Here is a 20,769-nt window from a genome sequence, read left to right on the forward strand (position 1 = left end):
ACTAAAATTCGGATTATCAATAATAAATTTTATAAGGGAAATGTTATCAGCACTAGTGTATTTTGATGAGGGCACTCCTCACTTTATTAAAAGTACGGTATGGCCCGCACCATAGGATGATCCAAATCATCCATTAGATGGGCAACAGCCTAAAGAGGTTGTGCCCCAAAAATTATTTTCATAGATTGATCCTAACCCTCCGATGTATAGAGGGTTAGGAGCAACTCTCTATTATTCAGATCGGTAAGCTGGGGTTAGGCGATACTGCACTTATGTATAGTATTTTCCCCGATAATTTTTTGCAAGTTTAAACTATCATAATTATTAAAATTGTTAGCATCACTCATCTAGAAATTGGATTGGACGGGATAGTTGTATATGAATCAAAAGCATCTTCTAATTCTAAATTTAACATAAAACCTTGCAAACTAAAGTGGAAACTGATACTTTGGATTGGAAGGGACTAGTGCCTAAAACCTTCTCATCCTCAGATTTCTAAAACCTGGAAATATGGGAGGATCTGCTACTCTCTTGCTGGCGGAAAGAAGGGTGAGAAGTAAAAAACGACTGCTAGTCCGCTTCTTCTCTCGTCGCTTAGCTACAATTTTGAAGAAATCCCGGATTCTAAAATCCGCGTGTACACATGGAACCTAATGCTGTATGAGAACCGAAATTTAAATACCACAAGATCAAAAAAGATAAATTACTGGAAAAGCATAAACACAAAACCAAAATTTCTCTTGGAAAGGGTTGTTAAAACTCCAAACATGCGCACAGAAGTCCGTTCAGACTAGAAAGAAATGATAGAAAAGCTCTGTTTTCTATACTGATTATGGCAACCCACCATCCATATCTTTATTTTTTTATAGCTAACCTAGACATGGATGGGGGACCCACTCCAAAAGCCTAATAAAAAGACCAATGTTGAAAGAACAGACACCTAAAGTGTAAGACCTCTCCCTCCTGTGGAAGGGTACTCTTAATAGATCAAAAGATATTGGGCAATTGACAAACCCTTTTGATTATTACAGAATAAAGGTGTTCACATGGTATCATCAGGGCATCCATACCTGCTAGAATCGGAATATCGGGTCAAGTAGCCTTCTGGGAACAACTGAAGCCCCCACACGCGAGAAAAATAGATGTCATACTAGAATTCAGTACCAGTTACTTTTTCGCTGATTGTAGAACCAAATGAAGGCCCGCCCTTTCGATACGATATCAGAAACTCAATGGGATAACCCTTTAATTTATGAGGCACTATCCCAAGATCATCAAATGTTAGAGCTGCCATCACAGGAAAACAAGGATATATGTAAGATAACTGTAAGAGGTAACACTAGTGATAAAAGTAAATTAAGATAAAGGCTGAATTTAATGCAAGACATGCCAGAAACAAACCATTATCTGACATTAATGTGTCTACAGTGAGAGCGTTGATCTGATCCAAATTGAATAAATCAGGTGTGGGTAAGGGAAAGGGAACTTTTCTTAGGAAGAATTCTCGAGGTGATGCAATAGCCTGCAGAATCAACCACACATTGTTGGTAGAGATATGGGACCTAAAGATCAGAGTAGAAAGGGTAGACATTTAAAATAAAAATCTGAACAAAACTTTATTAGTTCGAAATTCAAATATCCACAACTGATAATATATAAAGCATGGTTTCATTAATGTTTTAAGGCAAGCTATAGCAATAATATAAAATTCATGAAAATATGCTCACAATAATGTGTCCATATTTGCAGAACTTTCTAAACACCAAGTATACACTTCAGAATTGAATAAAGAATAATGGGCATATACTTACCTTCGCAATGGGGAAAGGAACCTTCACATATCGGGGCCATTCACGGATTGTGTCATACATCAGCTCTGCCTGCAGAACGCTTGTGATAAGTAAGAATGAGCTCTCAAATGACTGCAAAGAATAAAGCGTAACTGAGCGAAAATTACCAGTTGATGGACAGTAAAAATCTCGGGCCCACCGAGTTCGTAGACCTTCCCCATGCTGGTGCCATCATCCTTCAAAGCCGCAATAATTGCGGCGGCAACATCAACAACATATACTGGTTGGATTCTACAAGTGGATGTTAGTTAAAAACTTAAAATATCCTCCCATTACTGAAGCTATGAATCAATATACCCACTAATTAGTTACAATCATTTTTCATAATAAATTTCATTTCAACAAACCCTCTGGAAAAAAGAAAGATTCGAGACATACTTTGTTGATCCATCCCCAATAAGTGGAAGAAAGCTCCATTTTTTTGCAATATGCGCCCATGTGTTTAAGATACGATCTTCTGTGCCAATCATAACCGCAGGCTTCATAATTGTTGCCTGTGAATGGAAATCAATATCATATGAGCATTATAGGGGCTTGGAAAAATGACCTGTGAAATTAGGAGAGCAATATGAGAAATATAGTGTGTCCTCATTTGATGAATCTTTTGATTCAAGGAAAGGTGAATGTCCATGAGTTCCACAGCAATTCATAAAGTTCTATTGCCAATTTGACACAATTATATTATTGACCCAAAACTTCAATTTTTTTTGCTGCAAAATGTAATAGTTAAAAAGTGAACTGCTGAAAGATCCTTGCTAGTGCTAGCCTGTCAAAATCAAAATATCAAATTAAAAAAAAAAGAAAAAAAAAAGGGTCAAAGGATTTTTATGGTGAATTTTGCATCCTTACTGTAACTTTCAGTTGAAGAACAAAATAGAGCACCATGGTTTCGAGTACCGTGAAGTTGACATGATTTTTTTTATATTTGAACATTGAAGTTGACATGAAAATTCATCAGATCATAGAGTGCTGGTTTACTAAATCATACCACGTGTTAAGGCAACAGAGATGAAGAAAGTAGTGCACTTGTCAATTGTTGATTATCGCAGATAAATAAGGCATTTAGTGCTTAATCAGCCCGTGGAATGAAAAGTTTAACATTTTGGTATATTATTAACCCAGCAACTGTCCATCTGCAGATATTTTGCAGAGAAATATGGAGTAAACTTTATCACAGCAAGCTTTCATACAAAACATTGGATCAGAGTGAATTTTTGTGAAAACCTGAAGCAAGATCATGATTCTAATACTGGAATCTTCCATAGTTGAGTACTATGTGGATTTTAAACTTCAACAATAATATTAATATATGGTTAGCCATGGTTTTAAATTTCGGCCAAAACCGAAATATTTCGGCCGAAATTTCGGATTTCGACTAAGACCGAAGCGAAATTCACAGTTAATCGTTTTTTTACAAGATTTCGCCGAAATTTCATTTTCACACTTATTTACAAGATTTCCACCAAAATTTTAATGATGTCCGAAGAAATTTAAAGATTTCCACTGAAATTGCCGAAATTTTAGAAATACCGAAAATTTTAACCAGATTTTACATGATTTCAGCCAAAATCTATTTCCATTTCCAGTTGCCCGGTGACACAACTTTTCGAGACATTTCTTCTCAACAAGCCATTAACTTGGAAAGCCATACGATGGTTTGAATTTAGCTCATGTTTAAAGATTAACTAGGAGTTGAGTGGCAGTGGAAGCTAGTGTCATTGAGGAATTTGCTGGAATCCTCAGGGGTAAGATCTAATTTCATACTATGAATTTGGGTTTGCCTTTAGGCTTCGGTGGTCCTTCTGAAATTGTCTATGTGGAGAAGGAAATATCTCTCTTTGGTGGCATAGTCACTCTAATCAAGGCCACTGTATTAAAGCTCGTATCTACTACATAGCCTTCTTTAAGGTTCCAGCTCCGGTGGGAAAGATTGGAAAGGATTCAAAGGGTGGGTAGTGGAATTCATAATAAAATTCCAAGTAATGAATGGTTAGCGATATGCAAGCCATAAGGATGGTGGCTTGGGGATTATTGGGTGTGTAGTGTTGAGATTGAGGAGTGGAGGATTTGGTATTATTTCTTGAGGGTTTTTTGAGTTTATTGGGTGTGCAGTGTTAAGATTGAGGAGTTGTTGGTGGCCCTTCCAGAAACAAAGGTCACCTCACGGAGAATTATCCCTTTGACATTCCCATGGGAAGTCCGGAAGGAGCGAAATGATCAAATTTCAGAGATAGGGTAACATCAATGAGTTGCCTTGCTTGTAGAATAAAGAACATCGTTTCCAACAGGCCAATACTAGGAAAGAGTTTTGGAAAATTTTCTTCAAGATCTTCATTAAAGTTGGAAGGATGTGTTGGGATGAACGAAGGAAATGATTGTGTTTCGGTGGGAGATGATTCTAGGGGATTGATTAAGACTTTGAGGTAAACTCATTTGGAAGCCAAGGCCCAACTAGTTTAGGGGGTGTCCCTAGAGATCACAAATGGAAATGGTTCTCACTTGCTCGAATCTGTAGCATTTGTGAATTGTAATTCGAATGAAGCAGAAAGGCAGCTATTGGAAGGTCTTTAAATGTTCAAATATATCATACATGGGATTCTTGTTGTGGAAGAGGACTCTTTTAATGTCATTCAATGGCTTTAAATAATGATATTGGACCGTGTGGGCTGAAATTATGGAGTTCACTGACGACATTGCTGCTATGTTTCAGCACATGCGCCGTAAAGCAAATGATTTGCTAAAAATATTGCTAAAACACTAAGTTACCCAGATACATATATTATAAATCGTATTTCACTAATCTTAGATGATAGCAATTAACCTAGTAAGTATTTATACAAAACATTCAAAGGGATAAAGAGAGCAATGCCACTGATGTTTCGGATCTTGTTGGGCGCCAATATAGAAAGCAATGAATGAAAAAAAGAAGAGGTGACCACCCAACATTTGCCGTAGGAGACAAGCAAGCGTGCAGCGACAGTATAACGAAGGTAAGGCTCGGTGTTGGCCATGTGGTGAAGCAAGGTTGCAGGGGCAAATGTTGGGTGGAGCCAAATAGGTACTAGAAGAGTCCGCCGGCAGCGGTATCTAGAACGTTGGTGAACGAGTTGGAAGGCCAGATCGAGACAGCAGTGAACTGATCACAGTGGCAGTGGCACTGGTGTGGTTAGTTGTGGAGCTTAGGAAGAGGTCATGGCACAAAAGATTGGTTATGAAAATCAAAGTACGTTACATGGTTAAAAAAAAGATAAATAAGAGTTTTACTATGGCAGAGCAGATGGCTAGATCGGTCGTCCTCCGAAAAACAAAGTAGTTCAAGTTGTGATCAGGACTCGGTCCAATCGACCTGCTCTGGTACCACGTTATAAATTGTATTTCACTAATCTTAGATGATTGCAATTAATCCTAAAGAGTGTTTATATAGTACACTCAAAGGATTTTTTTATGAAAACTCTCAAAGGGTTACTCATAGAAGGAGATAAACATTGAATGAACCTAATCTAACATGATCCTAATCTAGCCTCGGCGCCTCATCTAACCTAGTTACCTGATATAGCACCCAAATAATCCAGTGGCGAGATCGGCGATCTCACACACTAACAATATACAAATACGGACGAGGATACAAACAGGAAAAATGGAGATACGACTTGGCATTTTCCAAACTATAGGACACGGACATGGATGGGTTCTACAATTAGACAAGACACAAGACATGTATAAATAAAACTTAATTGGATTTCCATTAGAAGAATGAATTAATAATAAATTTGAATATCTACTAGACTCAGCATACTTGAAATTATAGTCATAAACACACAACTTAGCAAGCAAAAAGCATGATAGTGAATTGGAAGACAAACTTACGTTTGGAATATGATACTTAGTTTGACCAATAGAAATATCCCTACTACCATTAAAAAAAATAGAAATATCCCTATTAATTGTACAAGTATCAATATCTTATCGTGTAAGACACAATTTTATTTTTTTTGAATAAGGTAGCCAAATTTCATTGAAAAACAAAGCGACCGAGATGGTCAATACATCAAGGAAAGAGGGAAGGAGAGAGAGAGAAAAGACAAAATAAAAGTACTAAAATACAACAAAGCGAAGCAATTAAGGAGGAAGCTCATCATAAAGCGCCAACACCTCTAGCGGAATACCCGCTCTAGCCAAGCCATCCGCAACCTCATTAGCCGAGCGGCGAATATGCTCAAATTCAAACCACTTGCACCTAGCTAAATCATCCATCTCATCAAATCTCCAAGGAGGTTTTTGAGGACCATTTAAGCAACGGATAACATTGGCCGAGTCTCCCTCCACAATAACCTTTTCCCAACCATCTCGAGCAACAAGTCTCATACCTTGATGAACAGCCCGCACTTCGGCTTCCGTGGCATCGGCTATGCCAAGGGGGCCCGCAAATGCCCACAAGGTGGACCCCTCAGCATCTCTAAGGACTCCCCCAATACCGGCAGGGCCCGGGCTCGCAAAACTTGATCCATCGAAGTTAAATTTAACAAAACCAGGAGGTGGTGGGGTCCAGGCTTGCAAGATTTTCTTCTTAGTTTCCTCACTATTACAAACCTCGCGCCATCTTTCCCACAGATCATAGGCAGAGTTTATAGCAAACGATGGGTGGCCTAAGAAATCACCAAAGCGATGACTTTTAATATAAAGAAATTGAGCATTTTTTGCTTTTCCTTTAAAAATTCTAGCATTTCTTTCCTTCCATATCACCAAAATAATAGCTAGGAAGCACATCTTCCAGAGGATCCTGCCCTTACTCTTCCACAGAACCTTACTCCACCCTAAGAACAAATTCAAAAACTTCTTTGGAAAAGCCCGACAAATGCCGAACCTTCGAATCACTTTGCACCATACCTCTCTCGCTACTTTGCAATGGATGAGGAGATGATCCACTGACTCCGCATCCTCCATACACATAACACAATGGTTAACAATCATGATTTTCCCGAAATCAACAGTTCCAACTCCAACATATGTAAGACACATATGTTGGAACTCTCATAAGTATCCAGGTATCATAGAGATGGAGTTTCTAGAGTGCTACCATTGGTCTAGTTTATTTTCTTTTGTTGTTCTTCAATTTATAATCCTTGTGGAGCTATCGTCTCACTTTTGTTTTTTATATTTCCTTCATCTTGAGAAAAGCATTATTTATCAAAAGAAAAGCAAATGGAATTCCTTTGATGAAGTAAAAGCATGCAGCATCTAAAAGGAGAAAAAGGTCTCACCAAATCTATTTCAAATTGCATTTCTTACCAGTCAATTTCAGATCGATTGAAGCAACTTATCCAATGCAATTCTAACAATGCTTTACACTTCAATCATTTTTTTCTAATGAGTAACAACTTTAGCCAAGGAAATGATTAAGGGAGCTAGCGGAAGCATATAGATTTTCCACTAAATATTCAAACCATATACACTTTTCCACGGCACAAACCCGTTAAACCAACTGCCTCTTGGAAAAAATGAACAAAGACACCTCTTCCTAAAAGAAAAATCCCACAGGTCCTCAAGAATGCCACACCTCCAAGGATCCATACACATATTAGAAGCCCAAGAGTTGATGGTACAAGAGTCCCCTTCCACCATTTAGATTTTTAAAGGAATGAGATAGACTGTCTAAGAGAGCTCCGGCCTCCACCTCATTTAAATCTCTAATGCCGAAAAGACCTAGGTAAACCCACTTTGCATCAACCACATGATGCCTAATCACTCCCCTAAGCCCACTAGGATGCATAAAAAATTTAACTTGAACCTTTGCAACAGAAGTTCTTTCAACCTACTTTTCTTTTAGAATGATAAATTCGTCCAACTTGGTTGGAACCCACTCTCCCTTCTTCTTCTACTATTATTATTATTATTTTGAATGGTCTCCCTTCTTCTATTATCTTCTATGACTTTCATTATTCAATAGAAATCTTTTTAAAACTTAAAATACTGTACACACGTCATTTGTCCTTCCTAACCTAAAAAAAGTTAGAGGTTGTGTGTGCCAAACTGCCAATAATGATCGCTTGAATTCTTTTAAATATGTCGAAGCACCCCTCAAATAGCATCAAAAGTCTGAAAGGATAATCGTTTCGAAAGTAACCCAAGATAATCTGAGCCTAAAGATGTTAGTTGACTAATGTTTGGAATATGAGTTGTAGAACATTCCACAATGTTCTTCAAACCCTTCAGAATAGTGCAAAAGACCCTTATAAATCAGTTCTAAAAAAAAAATCTCAAAAGCTTTGAAAGTACCCTAACTATTATGGTGAAAATTGTCGATCTGCATTCAAGTCCATCGGTCGATGCAATGGTTCATCAGTCGATGAGTTTGCCACTTGGTCGAGAATCTGGCCTCTCGATCCTAGATCTTGCCAGCTAGTTGCATAACTTTCAAATAAAAAAACCCACAAAACCTCCTCCAAAGCCATTATTTCCAATTGGGATTCTATCAAAACATCATTATTGCTCAAATAAACTTGTAGGAAAGTCTAAATTTGTGCAAAACATTATCACTGATCTCTAACCTTCAAGTCTAAGTTGTTTTAGCCTAAAATTCAATCCAACCCATTTGAACTCAACTCAATCTACTTCAAACTAGCCTATGCATAAAGTTTAGTCCCACATTGATTCTTCAACTCAAGTCCTCAAACCCTAGGCTCTATAAAAAGAGTGCTAGACCAATTAAAAAGACAGAACAAGAAATTCAAGAGATAATTGAATTTTCTCTCAATGCGAAGTACAAGAGCTTTGAAAGAGTTGCTCAAGTTCAAGTTCAAGTTCAAGTGCAAGAGCACCTCCAAACAGAAGACAAGGAAAGCACACCCTTTCTCTACTCGAGTTAATATTTTCAAGTTTTTTTGTTTCATAATCTTTCCTTTCGATACTTTCAGTTCCTGGGTTTCTTGCATGCTTAGGTTGCTGTTAGTTTTTTTGCAATAGTTTGATGTCCTTTCATGTTTTAAACCACTTCTCTTCAATTTGCATCATCTAATATAGCTTAGGCTAGCTTAGTTGGTAAAATGTTAGTTTGTTTGAAAAAGCATATTGTTTTGGAAAGTTCATTATGGATTAGATCATTCAAATCTCAGTTCCATTGTCATTCAATTTTTTGAGTCTTTGAAGTAGAGCAACCTCATTTGAATCCATTTATCTTGAGTCTGAAATTAAAACTTCTTTTTTCCAAAATTTGAACCCCATCTAGAGGGTTGATTGTGCTCAGGCGCAGATAGACTGGCCAACCTGTCAATCAACTCTGTAACCTGTGTAGTTCAGGGCAATGCTTCACTTTAGGCCTTGTTTTTTTACCTTTTTATTCATTTCTGCATTTACTTCATTTGCATATTTGAATACACGGTTACCATGCTATTAAGTGATGCAAACCCAAGGCTCCGATACCAAATTGATGTGAATTTAAGGTTCACAGGATGATTTATGGGAATTTGCACCATACATTCTCATAATAGAATAAACATCAAGTAGCATTCCAAAGAAATCAGATATGTAACCAAGATGAAATAATAATATACTAGTCTGTCCACAATGCGAAAAGGATATAAAATAAACCCCTAACTATGGCCCAATGAAATCTAGAAGGGGTAATGGAATATGGATAGGGATATGTGTAGAGTATAGTGCAGCCTCTAAATTAAGAAATAGATATGGATAGAGATATGAGAAGAAAGAGTTGATCTCAACGAGGATAAGGAGAGATGAAGGAAAGAAAGATCGAGATCAAGAAATGATCAAGATCTTGAAAAGGGTGATCAAGATCCAGAAAAGATCAAGATCAAGATATTATTCATTACCATTTAAAAATAAGACAAAGATCAAGATCAAGATCAAGAAAATGGAAATGAAGGACTGGTATAGGAGGAGTTTTAAGAGATGAGGAGGGATTGGTCAAGTGGGCTTATGCAGGACCTATTGGAGTGACAGATTAGAGTGAGGCGGAGGTACGTGCGGCTTATCAAGGCATCAAATTGTTGGTGCGGGATGACCTAGAAAGTGTGGTGGTAGAAGGGGATTCCCTCAATGTAATTCATTGGCTTAGTGGTGCTCATGTCCCCCCTTGAAGATTTGCCGAGCTTTTCGACGAGATAAATGATATCAAGGGGAGAACCAATATCTTCTTCCGTCATATTAGGAGATCGGCCAACGGGGTGGCAGATAAGTTGGCCAAGGATGGGGTGTTTTTGTCGTCTTTTCAACTTTTTGATTTCTTTCCCCCGCTTCTTCATATATGCGATTGAAAAACTTTTCAAAAAAAAAATTTGTATTTCTCTTTCCTTTTTACTTTTCACGCTCATGTATTTGACCATCTCGGTCTTTCTTTTGAATGAAATCTTTACCATTAAAAAAAAAAGGAAAAGAACATCGAGGAGAAAAGGTAATGGGAAAATATAGAATGGTTTATAAACTCAACAGGGAAGTGTGAAACGGGGGAAAGAGGAAGCGATTTATAAGCCCAAACGAGAAGGATGAAGGGGGGTAGGAAACGGTTTACAAAACCCAACCAGGATGGGTGAAAATGGAGAAAGAGAGAAACAACTTATAGACTCAACCGAAAAGGGTGAGTGAAAAGGGGAGATTATGAATAGAAGACGTAAGAAGGAAGAAAGAGAATTAATAGATGATGTAAGAAGCGAGAAGAGAGAGATGTAAAAGTAGAAGACATGAGAGAAGGAAAAAGAAGGGAAGAAAAAGAGGGGAAGGAGTACGCTGAATGTAGGAAGATTTCTTTTCACATTTTTATCCAAGATTTATAAGGAGGGTTGAAGGGTCTTTTGCGGATTTACTAAAAAAACGTAAGTTTGCACCTACTGAAAATGGCAAGTATGTGCTTCCTAAAAATAGTTCGTACATACTAAAAATAGTAAGACCGGATTCTTTAATGGCCGATGTGTGGGTTAAGGCTTATGTGATGGTGGACCTTGGGAAAAGGTGAGAATGGTGGGCCATGGAGAGAAAAGGGTATGGTGGGCCATGGGTGATGTAGACATCCCCCACATCTAGGCTAAAAAAGGCTAATAATTCAAATAAAATATTAATAAAAGAAAATAACATGTGTCTAATAGTCCAATAAAAAAATAAATCTAATGGATGCTAAGATGACCGAATCACATCATTAAGTTATAGTTTCATGTTAAGTTAGTACATCGTGCATCCATACAATCAGCTTCAAGTCACATCTTTCAATAGTTTCCTATCCATGGATGGTGCATGCATATGGCATGATTCTTCCCTAGCATCAATGCATGATTTAGATTTCATTCACATGTTACGTAATGTGGTCACTCAATGAATCAAACATATTAAGATCACATTAAGAGGCTTATGAATATTGGTATTCAAAGGGCATGGTTGGTGTCTAACACCTTCCAACTCAACTCAACTCAACTAAGCTTTTGTCCCAAACTAGTTGGGGTCTAACACCTTCCAACACCATAACTTAATTTTAAACCCCCTCTAGTATCGAAGATTGATCCATTGAGATCAGCGTTAACTCTAGGCCCTAATCTAGGAAACGACTCTTCCAAGAGAGAGTAGGCTAATCCCAACTTTTGAACCCCCCTCATCGACTGCAAGCATCGTGTTGAAAACCGAGAGAACTATAATCTCCCTTTGTCCCAAACTAGTTGGGGCTAACACCTTCCAACACCGTAACTTAATTTTAAACCCCCTCTAGTATCGAAGATTGATCCATTGAGGTCAGCGTTAACTCTAGGCCCTAATCTAGGTAGCGACTCTTCAAAGAGAGAGTAGGTTAATCCCAACTTTTGAACCCCCTCTCCCCCCACATCGACTGCAAGCATCGTGTTGAAAACCGAGAGATCTATAATCTCCTCAAAAGCATATTCAAACTCGATGTGTAGCTAACTACACGTTAAGACGCAAGAAACATAAACACACAAAACAAGATACATATGGTTGAAAACTTTCTTTTCTACCTTTTACAAACTTTCTTTTATTTTTTGCTGAGAGTATACAAACTTTCTTTTATAATTCAAATAGGGAAAAGGAGGTGGAATTTTCTCATAAGGAGAAAGAAACCAAAGTAAAGTATGACCTCAGGTAATTCTCTCAAAACAGCCTTCTCTGCAGCTGCTTTAGCTCTTAGCATTATGGATGGAGACGTTGAAGATGCACCTAAGCAAGAAACTTGTATAAATCTCATGATGCCACCATGTTCTTTAGCGATCTGCATATGTAAGCAAGAAAGTCCAATTATATACTTAAAATTGGAAAAAAAAAAAAAAGACCAAACAGTAAATCGGATCCTGCCCATTATGGAAGAAGATAAATCGATATTCTATTTCACAATCAAAACAGTTAAACACATTGAACAAGATAACCTAAGTATAAAGCCACAAGGGAATAAAAGAAAGCTAGAACAAAAAATTAGCCTTAAAGGTCAATCATCTGGAAAGTAAAACACTAATAACTAAAAGAATTACCTATGATATGTATCCCATATTGATAGTAATAAAGAGGAAAATAAAAAATAAAAGCATACACCATAGGAAAAAAATGTTGTGGTGTCAATATGAGGTGGGTTAATGATTCTGAACTAAAACATTAGAGGACTAGGCTCCAAAAAAAACCTTCATGAGAAAGAGATCCTTAGGAAGAATAAACCTTCTATTTTCTCTCTTCAAGAGACAAAACTGGAAGGTATCTCTATTGCCAACCTTAGAGGCCTTAGGTGTTCCCCTAATCTTGGTTTTTGGCTCTTGATGCTTCCGAGACAGCTGGCAACATTCTTGTGGCATGGGATGGGGTAAAATTTGCCCTTAAAGGAGGTTAAACGGGTCTTTTCTGTTTCCATTAGACAAAGGGTGGAGGGCAATTCCCAGTTGGCTTTCTCAGATGTGTAAAATCCTACTTTGGGCCCCATTCGTGATTCCATGTGGTTTGGCTCTCCTTGATTAGTGTTGACTAGCAGATCCTCTATTGTATCCGGCGAGGGGGATTTTAATGTAACTTGTTTAGGGGAAAGGGCTGGGAGTTTCAGACTGAAGGTCGGCCCTTTCTAGGTCATAGAATATGTTGTTTGATCAATTAGATTCTAGGACTTGTGAGGCGCTGGAGGACCATTTTCCAAGGTTTGAGAGCGGACCAAAAGGGATATCATGAAATTGTTCTATGAATTTTTTGAAGGCATGAATATAAATAAAGGTATGGTCGTATGGGAGCTACTTTCATTATTTTAATTCCTAAAAGAGGATGGTGTGGAAAGACTTGCCGATTTTTAGTCCTGTTTATAAAGTTTTAGCTTAAGTGTTGGAGGATAGACTTGTGGAGCTTTAGGAGGTATCATCTAACACTCAAATTGTGTTTATAAACGGAAGAGAAATCCTCAGTGGGGCTATTCTTGCTAACGAATGCATCAAGCTTTATCACCTAACTAGGAAAAGGGGCATTCTGTGTAAAATTGATATGGAAAAAATGTATGACAGAGTTTAGTGGGATTGTTTGGATCATCTTATGGTTAGGATGGGATTCGACTCTAAATTGTGAGGTTGGATGAGTCTTGTGTTTTGTCAGTCAGGATTTCTATTATTGTCAATGAATTGCTTAAAGGCTTCTTTAAGACCTCTAGAGCTTTACACCAAAGTGACCCTCCCCTCCCCGTTTCTGTTCACCATCATGGAGGAAGCCTTCAACTGGATAATGTCTAAACCTAAATCGAGTTGTCTGATAGAAGGATCTTGCACGGGGAATGATATGGTCAATATCCCTTTAAACCTAAATCAAGTTGTCCAATTGAAGGATCTTGCACGGGGAATGATGTGGTCAATATCCCTCACCTTCAATATGACAAATGACAATACCTTATTCATTAGTTTTCGGCTTTCCTTAGGTAGGAAAGATTAAAAACCTCGAGGCTAGCCTTAGATGCTACGAAGTAGTTTTGGGGCAACGAATTAATAATTTTTTAAGTATGAGGTCATGGAACCTAATATTGATTAAATTGTGACGTCGTTGTGTTGTAGAACTAGGACCATTCCCAACTCTTACCTAAGTCTTCCTCTGTGCATTGGCAAACCTCCAAAGAGCCTATGGGATCCAATCATTGGGAGAGTGGGAAAAATTTTATCACATTAAAAGAAAAGTAATATGTAACTTGGGGGGAAGAATCTTTCTCATCAAGAATATGCCGCCGGACCTTCCTATCTATTACATGTCCCTTTTTCGTTGCCCTTCATAGGTGATTGAGAAAATTGAGCAACTTCAAAGAAATTTCCTCAGGAAAGATGACGGTAACAACAGAAAATATCATCTCGTCAAATGGGAGGAGATGTGCAAGCCAAAAAATGAGGCATTGGTATATGGTCATTGTTTCCAAGTATGGATCCATCTTTGACTGTTGGTCTTCATAGGATGTTTATAGATCTTAACGCTCCTTGGTCTAGCAATAAATTTGGAAGTGTGGAGCTAGATTCTTAGATGGTATCTGTTTCAGACTGAGAAATGGAGAGAAAGATTAAATTCTGGATGCAGAAGTGATGTGGAAGCCATCCCTTATTCACTGATTTTCAAGTTTTGTTCAACATGCCTTTGGTCAAAATATTAGCGTGGCTGCTCGGAGAGCTTAGAATTCCTAGGCCCCTCCTAGAATTAAGCTTTTTGTTGGACGGCTTGTCTCGACAAATCCTTACAATAGACCATCTCCAGCATAGACAAAAGAACCTAGTTAACCATGTACACAATGTCTTCAGGACGCTGAGACAATTGATTATTTACTAATTCATTGTAGGTTCACAAATACAATTTAGCCTTTTGTCTAGTTTATTCAGAGTAAGTTGGTTCATCCTGGCTGTGCTGCGGATCTTATTGAGGCTTGGGTGTTCACTCCTTAGCGTTCTAGGGGTAGAAATCTATGGAACCTCTTTTTTGCAAATATGTTGTAGTTAGTATAGAAAGAACAGAACAAAAGAGTTTTTAAAGAGACATCTAGGAGTGTTCAGAGTAGTCAAAATCAAATCTTCTCAGTGATGGTCTAGTGGACGGTTGATCTCCCAATATTTAGGGTTACATCAGTTACTTTTTTTTTACGCATAAGATACATCAGTTACTTCTTGATATGAATCCTAGGAAGTCATCCGGTTTCTGAAGCTGAACTTCGACGGGTCGAGCCTTGGCAATTTGGGCCATGCTAGTGTTGTGGGCCTTCTCAGGAGCTCTTCAAACGAGATTAGTTGGGCTTTCTCAGGTCCTATTAGTGAGACGGGTTATAATGAGGCTGAAGTGCAGGCTCATCTCTTTGGCATCAAATTGGTGGATCTGAATCTGCTTGATCATTGAGGCTGATTCCCTTAAGTGAGGGATGTCGAATGTTTCCCCTGAAGGCTTTGCTAATGCTACCAAAGAGATATTGGATATGATTGAGGATCGCAAGACATAATTCAAGCGCGTATGGTGGTCGCTAATTGTGAGGCGGATCGGCTCACGTGTTGTGGAATTGACCGAGTTTTTTTTTTTCTTGGGTTTTGGGTTTTTGGGATTGCGTTGGTTTGTTTAGTTGGCTTTCTATAGCCTGTTGTTCTCCTTTTCTAGACCTCCTCGATCTTATTGTTTCTTTCAAATTTTAATGATATTTGATTGTCATTCAAAAAAAATTGATGCAAAAGTAATGACGCTTAAGATGGTATTCTTCGTGTGGGTTGTGATCTTCTTGATTCAGTCCAATGGGTGTGAGAGTGGAAAGGTTTTCCAATGAGGTTCGTTGAAGCTTTAAAGGTGGTTTCTAGTCATGTCGAAGGAAAATATGTATCTTTTTACCATGTTTTTAGGACAGCAAATGAGGTTGCCAATTAGCTTGTTTGTAGTGGTGTGCATAGAGAGGCTCTAATAGTTTGTGATCATATTCAATTCGTTTGATCACTTTTTGCTCTTTTGTTGGTTTTGATTGTTGTCTTGATCATCTAGATCAAGGTACTTTTGTTTGTTTGTTTGTAGTTTTTGTTGGCCGGGGGGGGTGGGTAATATGGGCGTTTAGAGGTCCGATCAGGGTGGCAAATTCAAATGAGGCGGAAGTTTGTGCCAGTCACCAAGGAAGGAATCAGGTTGCTTCACAACGTGGACCTAAATAAAGTGGGGGTTGAAGGAGACTCCCTCAACGTAATCAGGTGGCTAAGAGGCTCTCATCCAATCCCATAGAGATTCACTGCTTTTTTTGATGAAATTCAAGACAGAATTGGGGCAGCATCAACGTCATTCAATCATATCAGGCGTTCAGCGAATAGTGACGCTGATAGTTTGGCTAAAGAGGGTGTTGCGAAGGAGTCTTTGTAACTCTTCGATTTCCTTCCCCCATAGCGATTATTGTACTCTTATGTTTTCTTTTCATTGAGCTTATTATGGTACTTGTACTGCTAGGGATCTCCTCAGTCTCTATTTGCTTTAATATAAACATGTTACTATTCAAAAATAAATAAAAAATTGTTGTCATTCAAACATAAATCCCAGGATGATGTTTGGACTATTAAAAGATTATAAATCTGATGTAATCTGCAATAAAGAATTTCATAGCATGGACAACAATTTTGAAACCACCTATGACATCGAGGGTAGAAATATAAGATTTAAGCATGAATAATTCCCGAAAAACTAAAATAACACCCAAACAATAGAGAGAAAAAGAGCAAAGTTCTCTTCAAAAAAGATAAAACCCAATATTGTAAAATTAGTGACTCCCACTTCCCCCTTTCATATCACTAAAAAAACTCACATAAGTTGATGAAATATGAAAAACTAAAATACCATTAAAGAATAACTGAAGCCTCTTTAAGTAACTCTAAAAATTAATCCCTAAAGTCTTAAGCTTGTAAAACTCAAATAAAGAAACCCCTCATTTCCCTTAGTCACATGGTCTCTTTCCTATGCATGCATCATGTGAAACAACCAATTACTCCAAAAGCTTAAGCGATTGGAGATGGCTTTACTTAATCTTTTACACTTCACTCCCCCTCACGTGTGGCCCCTCTTTTTGGGGTTGGCCTACACATGGCACTAGTGGAACCTCTGTTTTTTTTTGGTTGGCCATTGCATGTGGAATTTTAATATCAAGGAGTTTTGATCTTAAAAGAAAGGAGTTTTGAACCCAGGACACCTTTGCTCTGATGACATGTGAAACAACCAATTGCTCCAAAAGCTTAGGCTGTTGGAGATGGCGTCATTTAATCTTTTTATACTTTAACGCATCATAACCATAGAAAGCTCTTAAAACTTGTGACATAAGTCAGCCATGGTCGAGGTCTTTCTGTTGCCCTTTTCTTTCTTAATAATAAATCATCACCATTCAAAAGAATTATAGTTTTTCCACTAAATGGAAATGTTCCAGAAGAACATTCTTCCTCCACAAACACGAGTTTATAAAGCTACAAGACCATCCAGTTCAAAAAGAAATAAATCCACAAACAATATGAATTGCTTAAGAATGATTTTATAAACCTCTCTCCAATAAACAAGTTGGTACCAACCATTGCAAGCTGCTCTGCCATAGCATGGTTCACTTCCTCAAAACTATAGTTCCTAGTCTCATACTCCCTTCCTGCCAACACAAATTGTTTATCAGCATAATGTATCACACAGCCTCCCCAAAGGTCACAAAGACCAAATCCTATATATGAATACAAACCAATTAGATTAAGAACAACATTAGCCTTTGCCATCACCGCCTTAATTGAATTTTCATCTCTTGGGTTGTATTTCATTGGCACTATCTGAATGCATTAGATATTACAATATCAAAATGTAAACTGGAGATAAACGTACGAAAAATAAGTGCAACCAATGTATGAAGTACAATTCCAAGCTGAAAAGACTTCCCAAATGCAATATCAGAATTAATGTGAGAAATGTCTGTAATTTACCTGGCCCAAATCACCCATCAATTTGAGATGGCGAGGAGAATCCTCAGAACCTCGAAAAGGAACCAGCACTTGCGATCCTATTTTAGCTGGCATTTGTAAACGAATATAAGCACCTCAGAGCATTATGATGATTCTATGAAAATTCTTTTATGAGGTTGAGATTCATGGTATCACAATGTTTTCAAGAAATAGAAACATATGTAGTGATTGAACAAACAATTCCCACATACCTAACTCAAAAGATATTGAAATTTGCTAGAAAAAATATAAGGAACAGAAATCCAGACAAAGAGCACATCATATGAATTCAATATTAAAAAAGGGAGGGAAAGACAATAAACTTCAAATCGGCTTACCAAGCTGTTGCACAACATAACGGCCGAGAAACCCAGTAGCTCCAAACACAGTCGCAACAATTCCACTGCCGAAATGACACAAACTCCATGTTAGATAATAAAACGAGAGATGAGGAAAATATGATGCATCGTACATGAGCCTATAATCTCAAACTCAATTCATGTTATCTTTGTTTCCATGAATAAACTCTTTTATGAACCTTCAATTTCATCCCCATGCCATCTAAACAAAAGTTGCAATCCACACTACTTAATTTCAATATTATTTACAAACCAACTTTGCATGTTGCAGTATGAATGATTAAATAACAACAACTGTAACAGCTTAAGCTTTTGGAGTAATTGGTTGTTTCAAATGGTATCAGAGCTATTGCCTCATGTCAGGTCATGGGTTCAAAACCCAACAACTGCTTGATATTAAAAAAAACCATGTGTAAGGCCAACCCAAAAGAGAAGGGACGTGTGAGGGGGAGTGTTTAAGTATGAATGATCAAATAACACCAACTCTAACAGCTTAAAATTTTGGAGTAACTGGTTGTTTCACATCATCACAAGATTGCAGCTCTTTCCAATCAACTTAAAAGGAGAAAATGAAATGAAAATGCAGTTAACATTGTACCTAACGGATGATCTTCCACCTGTACCTTTGCGAACAAGATGTCCCACGCCCTTAGTGGTAAGTGTCGATCCATGGCGAGGATGATCAATTCCATAATCTGCAATAAAATCCGAATCACCAAATTTCAAATATAAATACAATGCGAGGGGCGGACGTACCCCCCCCCCCCCCCCCCCCCCCCCCACACACACACACAAAAGAGGGAAAGCCACATCACAATCTCATTTACCTACTAACAAGACACATCACAAATAACTAACACCACAACCCTAAACTACATACCCACAACTACATAACTACTACATTAAAACTACCCATAAACATAAGCGCATATCAACAACAAAAAAAAACTCAGTATTTGTTTTTTCTTTACACAATTTAGAGGGAAACAATATGATAATCGTTAATTTTAATGGATATCATCATAAATTGAAGGACCGTCTACATAAAAGTTTAATAGGTTTGGTTTGAGTTAACTTTGTTCAATTGTAAAAAAAAAAAAAAAAGGAGAGATTTTTACAAATATTTTACCTTCACAAACTTTTCCTAAAAGTTCCTGCAATCCAAACAGGGCGTAATGGAAAAGGGGAAAAAATGCGTTGAAATAAAGGAAAAAGAAACCAAGGAGATCAGAGAATCACATGATTGAAGAGGAATAAGAAGAGAAAATGAGAGAATTTCCAAAACCCTAGAAAGAGGATTATGAAGTGGAATTACCGGAGAGAGAATAAATGGAATAGAGAGGAGATATAGATGGGTAGGGATTTAAGGACTGGTGCCCTAAACATCTTCTGTATGCCTGCATCATTCTTCCTGCTCTTGGAAAAATAGAAAAAAATGTAGAGAGAGACGAGTTTCTAATTCGCGCGAGTGTTAATCCTACCAAACTTAACAAAAGGTTCTTAAAAAAATAGGGTCCCACCGCTATGAGGGGTGCAACTTAGGTCGGGCTCAACCCGAACCAGACGGGTTCATCCTCCACTCGGGTTTAGGGTTGAGGCCTTGGCGACCCGACCCGAACCTGACCTCCGTCATATAATTTTATCTTGATTTTCTTTGGGTTATATATATATATATTTTTTTTATTTATTTTTGTATTTTTGGGTTTGGCCCAAGGTGAACCCGAACCCAACCATACCCCATTTTGGGTTTGATTGGTTGGGTAAGGGTTGAGAGATTTAGAGGGGTTGGCTTAGGGTTGACCATTCTCAACCTGAGGCTCAGGTTGGGTCGGGTTAGTGTTGAGGGAATGCTATCTCGGGTTGGGCTAGATGAAGCTTCCGGATCCAATGAAGCAGCCCAGGGTTGGCCTCAACCCGATCCAAACCGACCCGAGTTGCACCCCTATTTGCTACTAGGGAAATGATATTCCTCACACCCATTTTCTTGTCATCTGACACCCCCCTTTTGTTTGTCTTTTAATGAGAAAAGAGGAATGATAGATACAAGGGATCCCTTGCATAAAGAGCCGCACAAGGGCTCATGATTGGATCCACGTCATCAAATGTAACTGATTTTTCCTTTTCAACCGATTTTAAAATGTAACTGGAAATGATGTGGACCCAATGAAGAGCCCTTTTGCCACTCTATATGCAAGGGCTCCCTTGTATCTATCATTGCTCGCATGGAAATTACTATTGTTAGGAAGCAAAAAGCATAAGTAAAAGGAAACTACATTTTCACTTACCTAAAGCTTTCCCGATTCAGTTTTCTGTTTTTTATTCTTTTTAATCTTCTCTTACTTAGGATTTATTTTACATGGTGTGTGCCTCGCATGGTATCGTCAGGTATTTTTCAAAACGTGTTCTAGAGCCCACTCCACAGGACGATCCAAACCGTCGGGCACATTGTTGGGCACAATGTAAATAGGTTGTGCCCCAAAAATCATTTCCATAGGATGATCCTAACCCTCCAAGCTATAGAGGAACAAAAACATTGTGGAAGCCTCTATGGATCAGAGGGTTAGGATCATCCTATGGAAGTGATTTTTGGCACCCAATATGGGGCCCAACAAACATATGGTTTGGATCATCCTATGGAGTGGA

General features: G+C 38.0%; 1 protein-coding gene across 1 annotated transcript; it reads right to left on the reverse strand.

The window, feature by feature from the left end:
- Positions 1-719: 719 nt before the first annotated feature.
- On the reverse strand, positions 720-19,609 carry LOC143892163 (NADH dehydrogenase [ubiquinone] 1 alpha subcomplex subunit 9, mitochondrial-like). The gene is made up of 12 exons (XM_077396609.1): positions 19,442-19,609; positions 18,725-18,821; positions 18,106-18,170; positions 17,750-17,835; positions 17,515-17,599; positions 17,357-17,427; positions 11,941-12,072; positions 2,229-2,344; positions 1,958-2,081; positions 1,812-1,880; positions 1,402-1,522; positions 720-1,287 (listed from the first exon to the last, which is right to left on the reverse strand). The coding sequence occupies exons 1-12, from the start codon at positions 19,530-19,532 to the stop codon at positions 1,151-1,153; spliced, it is 1,194 nt and encodes a 397-aa protein (XP_077252724.1). The 5' UTR covers positions 19,533-19,609; the 3' UTR covers positions 720-1,150.
- Between the last annotated feature and the right edge of the window lie 1,160 nt (positions 19,610-20,769).

Source organism: Tasmannia lanceolata, unplaced genomic scaffold, assembly GCF_043159265.1.
Source record: "Tasmannia lanceolata isolate RefF3 unplaced genomic scaffold, GAP_Taslan_0.1 ptg000015l, whole genome shotgun sequence".
In the NCBI taxonomy this organism is placed as follows: Eukaryota; Viridiplantae; Streptophyta; class Magnoliopsida; order Canellales; family Winteraceae; genus Tasmannia; species Tasmannia lanceolata.